The 7,637-nt window shown below is 57.4% G+C and overlaps 1 protein-coding gene across 1 annotated transcript in view; it reads right to left on the bottom strand.

Moving 5' to 3' along the window:
* Nucleotides 1–60: 60 nt before the first annotated feature.
* CHAF1A (chromatin assembly factor 1 subunit A) overlaps nt 61–7,637 on the bottom strand; it is a 50,420-nt gene continuing 42,843 nt past the window's right edge. Inside the window, exons 13-16 of the mRNA XM_011381918.2 lie at nt 6,299–6,551; nt 5,251–5,741; nt 1,160–1,256; nt 61–532 (exon numbers count right to left, since the gene is read on the bottom strand). Of these exons, the coding sequence (XP_011380220.1) occupies nt 432–532; nt 1,160–1,256; nt 5,251–5,741; nt 6,299–6,551 (942 nt within the window). The 3' untranslated portion in view covers nt 61–431. The remainder of the gene's footprint in view (nt 533–1,159; nt 1,257–5,250; nt 5,742–6,298; nt 6,552–7,637) is intronic.

The raw sequence follows: 7,637 nt of genomic DNA, 5'->3' as shown, positions 1-7,637 counted from the left end.
GGTGAAGGCACACACCCGCCAGCCCACAGAAACGGTGTTAAAAAGATGAGACACACCAGGTGAGGAGCAGGCGATAAGTTTATACACATCCATATCAGGTCCTGGCCCCACGCCACAGCACGGGGCTCCAATTCATTCACAGCATTTCTTCACAGCGCCCGCTCGGGGTCTGCAGGGCACGCCCTGCCCCGTGCAGGCCAGCACGCCGCGGTAATGCTTTATTACAGGGCAGATTAATATGCAGCTTTTGGGGGGAAATTTTTACAAATATCAAAATGAATGAATCAAGCATCCTATATACTTTCCGACCCTCTGGGGGGAATGCAAAGCAGGACAAAAGTGCTCTTTACACAGGAATCAAAGGACGTTCAAGTATCTGAGGGATCTGAGAAAACCCTAACCATTCTACGTACACCAGCCAGTCGGGGCGCTCAGGAGGGGCTGAGCGAGCTGGAGGGCGCGGGGCTCTCACTGGTGTCCATTCCCACCGGCCCCCCAGCTCCGGCAGTGGTTTCGCACGGGTCCTGGACCTCTGCAAGGTGAGAGGGGGCGCTTTAGCCAGCTGCACCCACGTCACTGGGGCCTGAAACTGCTCTGGGAGCCTTCTCGGGGTGGGACCCCCATGTGACTGTGGTTAGAGGGGCACGGCTGTAGCACCCACACCCGTCCCTTTTCTAGACAGATGTACTTCCTCGTGGCCCTCAGCCAGACCCTGTCCCCTCAGCTCACTCACCGGAAGAGCCAAATCTCAGCCTGCCTTGCTAACCCCCCAGGAAGGGAGAAGGCCCTGTGAGAAAGGTGAGGAAACGGGCACGGAGGCCAGGTGGCTCCGCTGAGAACCGCCGGACCTTGGGCTGCCCACCTCGTCCCTGGAGAAGGTCGGCTGAGGCTGCGCCCTCACCGGCGCCGGGCCCCTGCCCGCCTCCCTGATTCCACCCGTCCACCCTCCACCTTGGCAGCAACCAACCTTTGGTCCTTTGGTTTCGTAAATGTAGCTTTCAGACCAAGTCAGATCCTCGAGGGCCTGGACCGGAACCAACCGCCCACCCCGCCCAGTGCCTTTCGGAGCCTTTTAGCCCAACCCCCACTATGCACGAGAGGGCGCACGCCCCTCCCCCTGCTGCGGCCGGTCTGCATGAGGGTCTGGGGCCATTCTCACCCGCAACACCCGAGATGTCCATCATCACACAGTCACCATCCTCTTCCTCCTCTTCCTCCGTGTCTGCCTGGAAGCCATCCAGGTCCCCAGCTCCTACCTGACAGACAAGGGGGCGCAGGCTGTCAGCAAGGGGGCCGGCCAGTGTGCGTCCACACTCTCGACGTCCTCTACCAGTTTTAGCAACAAACCGGAGGCGTCTGTCTGATTGGCCAACGAGCAAAGGAAACCTTGGGGAGTTCTCGCCAAAGAACTAAATTCAGATCTCTGAAAATGACCACCATCATGTTTACCTTATTCCAAAAATAACTGGTGAACCTTTTTGAATTAGAAACAATTGTGGGCTTCTGGTTTGCTTTGAAAGAGATATGGATAAAGCACGTACTTTCTGAGTTTATTATCTGAAATAAAAGTCGGTCAGTGCTTTCTCTGTCTCCTCTGCCTGAGGCTTGCCAGCCCTCGATTTGTGCTTAGACCAGTTTTGCCAGTGAGGATACTATCTGGGCAACTGTGGACAGAGGTCAGGAGGGACGGAGCAGGGACAGAAGGCCTCTACTATGAGTAGAATTTCTAACAAGGTTCTTGGGCCGTTGTCACTGGCATTAGGCAGAGGGGACAGAAAGACAATGTGGAAGGGGACAGAAAGACAACTGATTAAACATCAGCCATGCGCATGGTGCTCACACTCTGTAAGTGAACAAAGGGAACCAGCACAGGAGGCGGGGATGGGCTTATTTCAACGGGGAGGCTACTTCTTAAAACACTTTGAAATTCCTCTGATACAAAAATCTCTGTTCGCCTGGAAAAGGGACGACAGAGCAGTAAGACTGTCCAGTTTGCACACTGGGTGCCTGCGCTGGTCGGCAGACTGGGCTCAAGTTCACGGGCCCATCAGTCCCTGGTGTATACGCTTTAGGCCCAGACTCCTCGGCGGGTGGAGCATCACTGAGACAGGAACAGTCCCCAGACCAAAAGCAGCAGTCGCCACTGTGGGGTGCTGAGGGCAATTTCCAACCATCTGTTCTCAAAGAATCGACTGGCCGAGAAGAGCAGAGAGCCCAGCTCTGGCTTACGAGAATTTGGGGGATGTTTGTTTGGGTCTATGATGCCAACAGAACAGACAGATCTCTTTACGTCCTCCCCCGGTCACTGCCTCCGCAACAGGAAACGCAGTGCAGAGGAACCACCATCCATAACCTTCCAGGCACAGGACAGGCTATAAAACATTCCACAGCGGGAATTTCGGACACCCCGAGTCCCGCCGTGCTGGGCGGCAGGCAGCCTGTCGTGACAGGAACGCTTGTCATCGCGCCGTCACTGCTGCAGGCGGTGGATGCAGAGACGGAGAAGGGAGGATGTGTGAGGCACGCAGCAGAGCAGAAGACATCTGGCACCGCAGAATCACGGCTGTGCGACACGCTGTTCTTTTAGTTTCGTTTTGATCACAGAATATATTTGACTGGAAAGGGGTAACAGAACCTGTCCCCATTTAAAAATAAGACTCAGTCTGTCTCCATTTTAAAATAAAACTGAGTCACCCTGGGGCCACAGATACTTGGTGGGGGAGTAGGAGCTCCACCTCGACCTGTTCATCTCACTAGGTAACACCCAGAAGATTTTACGATTTTGAACTCTAAATGATTTTAAAATTCTCAAAACTAACAAAGCCTGACTCACTCTAAAGCACTTATTCGTTTATAGTTGAGCTACAACTTCCCCCGGGGGTGCAGAAATACCAACGACTTTGCCAAGATGTAGGGGGAAGCATTCCACATGCTCCTAGTTGTAGCCGAGTCACCACTGTGTGTGGGTGGCGTGCAGTAGCAGGCCTGCTCCAGGCCTGCCCGTGCATTCCCTCCCTCCCAAGACAGAACTGGAATTTCGTTGGGGGGCAGAGGGTGGTCAGGTCTCATTTCTCAGCCTCTCCTGAAGCTCACGGTGGCTGTGCCAAAGCGTTTTGGCCAGAAAGATACAGGTGGAAGTCAGCTGGGGTATCCCCTTCCAGCTGAACAGGCCGTCTCCCCAGGGAGGGCTCAGCCACCCTCACTCACCCTGCTGGCCAGGCCACCGGCTAAGGAAGGAGGGAGTGGGAGAGGACTCAGCCGCTGGACTAGGACGTCACACGAGCTCAGGCCTTCTTGCTGGAGACAAAGGCCTGTGTGTTTACGCCACAACACAGGGCCTCTGTCACCTTCGGCTGGACGATCCTCAGGACCCCGTGCTGTTTGTTTAGCAGGGAGCGATCGGAAGAGCAGTGTGAAGCTGACTGCCCACGGGCCGCTCCCAGGACACCCCAAGGAGGTGGCGCCCACTGCACTGGCCCACGCTGCGGTCCCGGCCCCTTCCCACAGGACCCCCTGAGCAGGGGCTCTGAAATGCAGACTGTCGCCCTTCCGACCCGCTGACATCAGGCTCGCAGAGCCGGCACACCCAGATCTGACAGCTCTGACCCCCTCCCTGGGCGCTGCTTCTGCATCAGGGAACGGAGGCCACGTGACCGTGTGTATCTCGGATGAAACCCGCTTTACCGACTCCCAGGCACACACTTTCTGTCACCCAGGAGGGTGCACTCGGCCTGACCTGTTGCATTTTCTTTCCTGGAGGCTCAATTAGAAAACGAGACATCTCATACCAATAAAGCACAGGGATTCACACAAGGTGCTAGCACCGTGCCTGGTGTGTGAGGAGACCTGGTGTGACGGGCAGAACCGCGGCCCCACACAGAGAAACACCGGTTACGAACACAAATGGGGACGAGGGGAATGGATGCGGGAACGCAGCTATGACCCCACAGGAGACTGTGCGGGACTCCACACCAACCCGACAAGACAGATAGCGGGCACAGGGGTGCCCTGAGGGAGGGCTGACAGGGCAGAGGCCCACAAAAACTGCCTGAGGGTCCTCCAGCACCAGCCATTTTCAAATCGGGGTCCCCAGCCGGTTTCAACCAGGATAGCCACATGCAGGTTCCTTGTGAGACGGGCTAACAATGAGATCGACCACGAAAGCTTCTGTGGCTCAAACACCTAACGAATCTAATGAAGCCATCATTTTGGACGAGGCCCAGGGAAGGAAGTGTTCGTGGGTTGCCCTGTCTCCTGACCCAGGGGCACCCCATGGCACCGAGCTGCATCCACAGGCAGGCATAGCTGCGCACCCAGGCCTGCACGGACAGCGGCTCTGGGAAGTGACAGGAACAGCTGACACTGAACCGCTCTGCCGGTCCTTGTGGCTCTGAGAGTGGAAGGTTTACGAAGGCCAGACATGTTCCAGGAGCATCTTCTCTTGCCTCTGCGCCCTAAGCCGCACAGTAACTCCCGCAGAGGGGCAGTGGGCGGGAGCAGGGAGTGCGGGGTGAACACCTACTACCACTTCTCTGTCCCACCTGGCACAGGCGCACCGCCCCCAGCACCGCCTCCTGAAGGGGGCACCGCCCGAGAGCAGGAAAGCCAGCTCTTACCACTCCGCCAAAACCTAACGGCTAGAGGCCAGTCTCACGTGAGGGCCCGAAACCGAGCGGCGACGAAGCCACGAAGACAGAGGAAACTCAAATGCACACGATTGAGCGTGAGAGGCCGGTCTGAAGCCCGCACGCCGTGGGGTTGCCGCAGTGCGACACTCCGGAAAAGCCGAAACTGCACAGGTGGCAAAGGGTCACTGGGTGCCAGGGGCTGGGGGAGGGACGGATGACCAGGCGGAGCACGGAAGACTTTTATGGCAGTGACACTACTCTGCGTGGTGCTGCAATGGTGGACACGTGTCATTACACATTGGCTCAAACCCACAGAACGTGCAAGGCCAAGAGCGAACCCTAGCAGCAACTGTGGACTTCGGGAGATAATGATGTGTCAGCGCAGGTTCATCAGCGGTGACTTGGGTACCACTCTGATGAAGGATGTTGAGAGTGGGGAGGCTGTGTGTGTGCAGGCCAGGAGCTGAGTGAGATGGAAAATCCCTGTACCTTCCTCTCAATCTGGACAAATTTGTTAATTCAATTTTGCTAACTCAATTTTGCTGTGAATCTAAAACTATTTACCCTGGATGCCCCGCCCCTCACCCTGGGCCCTGCCCTCACCCCGGGCCCCGCCTCTCACCTGCCCATCGTGCCTGCGCTTCTTCATGAACTGAGTGATGCACATGCTGCCCGCCGACTTCCTCTTCAGCGAGGTGGGCGTCCCCTGGCTGGACCCTGCGGCAGGGACGCTGCCACTGTCCTCCCTGGTGGCCGAGGGCACCATGGTGACATAACTCCACTGGCATGGCACGGGCAGGTGCTCCTGGTCAAAGCTCTTCAGCACGTGGGGGTGGACGTACCAGCACATCCGGAAGTCAGGCCTCTTCTCATACACTGAGTTCTCAGAAATAATTCGCTTGAGCCTGGCCTTGGAGGGGATGGCAGTGTCCTCGCCGGTGGTGGGCGTCTGCGGGCGGGAAGAGCCAGGGCTGGGGGGGCTGGCGGCGCTGCTCTCCGGACTGCCAGTGTCCTTGCTGAGCAGCCCTTGGCGGCAGCACTCCTGGAACTCCCGGATGATCACTTTGCTCCCATTCACATTCCCGTGCAGCAGTGGGAGCAGCTGGGCCAAGACTGGCGGGGAGAGGAGGGGACACGGGTGGGTGTCAAGACACAGGGGAAACACCGCACATGCTTCCTCAACCCGTCACCAAGATCGAGGGACAGTCTGCTTCGAGTGGCCTTTCAAGGGTAGATTTAAGACACAAGAACTTGCTCCAGAAGGGACTGTCAAGCCCGAACCTCACAGGGTGGATTCGCACAGATAGTGTCATGGTGAACTCTACGCGCGTTTTTCCTTAGTGGTGGCCACTGTGCTCTCTTTCTGAGTCAGGGGTCCTGCCCAGCTTTGAAGAGGAGGCATGAGCTAGGGATGTGACCGACCCTGGGCCAGACACTCTGGACCTGTGTCCCTGCCGGTGAAGCGGGCTAAGTACACGGGCGACCTCGTCCTGCTGTTGTGGGCATCAGAGAAGGAACGGGGTGCCCCGCGAGCGCTGGCTTTTGTGGTCGAACTTCTGAACTATTAATCCACTCGCCTAACAAGTCTCCTGCCTGTGGCCCTGGACTGCCGGGGCCTCGGACCAGCTGGGAGCCCGCCCCTTCCGCCCCTTCCTCAGGCCAGCACTCACTGTGCTGGTCCCTCTTCTCTCTCCTGGAGGCCTTGGGCGTCTGCTCCTCCTCGGAGGGCACCGTCTCCAGGAGGCACGCCGTGAACTGCTGCAGCACCTTCAGGTCGGCGCCGCCGTCCCTGTCCGCCGCCCAGACGCAGCCAATCTTCATGGGCTGCAGCACACGGAACCTCTTCCCCTTGGCTAGAAACTCGTCCCACTCCTTGGCCTTGAGCTTCTGGCGAACCTTGTGGTTCTCGGGGTCGGCACACTCCTTGCAGGTGAGGGAGCAGATAGATGCTTACTCAGGGTCCCCGCTGCCCTCCACCCAGGCACTGTCGGCCCGCGCCTCAGGGACAAGAGGAGAGAACCCTTGGGGGTGGTGACCCGCAGCCAGGGCCACGGTGGAAACCTCAGTCCCCACCTCCCTACTCGCTCCTCTCCTAACATCGCTGGCGACGTGCAGTTTCAGACGGAGCGGTGGTGAGCACTGTCGGTGTTTTAGAGGCATCTGTCCTGTCTGGCATGACTGGCGAGTCACGGGTGCACGAGAAGAGGCCTCTTAATGCCACTCTCGATTTTTAGGTTAACATGTGATCTTGGGGCTGTCATAGCAACCTGAAATCACCCAGCACGGGCATGAGCATGCAACGAGACACCAACCTGCCTCCTTGGTCAGAAACACATAAGGAACACACGTGCTTCAGGTCTGACTCAGAGAGAGTATCACCCGCTAGTGCGTCAAACTGTCACCGTTTCCCCCCGGGCCAAACACTGCAAACGACAGGCCGCGGGAGCCTCAGAATGGCTTACTCAGAAGTTCCACCCACCATCTGTTGGTGGTGGTGCCGGTGGGGTAAACTCGAAGGGGATATCAGGGGAACCTTCTGGAAAGATGGCAAGTTCTGTACTTAAGGGGTCCCCAACCCCTGGTGCGTGGCCTCTTACGAACCGGGCTGCACGGCAGGAGGTGAGCGGCAGGCGAGGGAGCGAAGCTCCATCTGTATTTGCAGCCCCAGCGCCAGCATCACCGCCTCAGCCCCGCCTGAGATCGTCAGGCCTTAGATTCTCGTGAGAGCACTGGCCCCTGGTGCCAGAAAGGCTGGGGACCGCTGCCGTTTTATTTCAGGTAGTGGTTTCACAACTGTTGCCAATAGTTCAAACTCATCAAACTAAAGAATTAAAATCCGTATGTTTTGTTGTATGTTAATTACACTTTGGCTAAACAAATGTTAAAAAAAAAAGGCGTGACGATCCGACCCAGGGACCGCAAACAGCCACACGCTGGGGACTGCCTTCCTGGCTACGAGCGCTGAAATATGCGTGGGATCGGCTGTGGGCGGGCAGGGACACAGAAGCA

This window comes from Pteropus vampyrus, unplaced genomic scaffold (genome assembly GCF_000151845.1).
Source record: "Pteropus vampyrus isolate Shadow unplaced genomic scaffold, Pvam_2.0 Scaffold459, whole genome shotgun sequence".
In the NCBI taxonomy this organism is placed as follows: Eukaryota; Metazoa; Chordata; class Mammalia; order Chiroptera; family Pteropodidae; genus Pteropus; species Pteropus vampyrus.
This window is presented reverse-complemented; position numbering and strand designations above follow the sequence as displayed.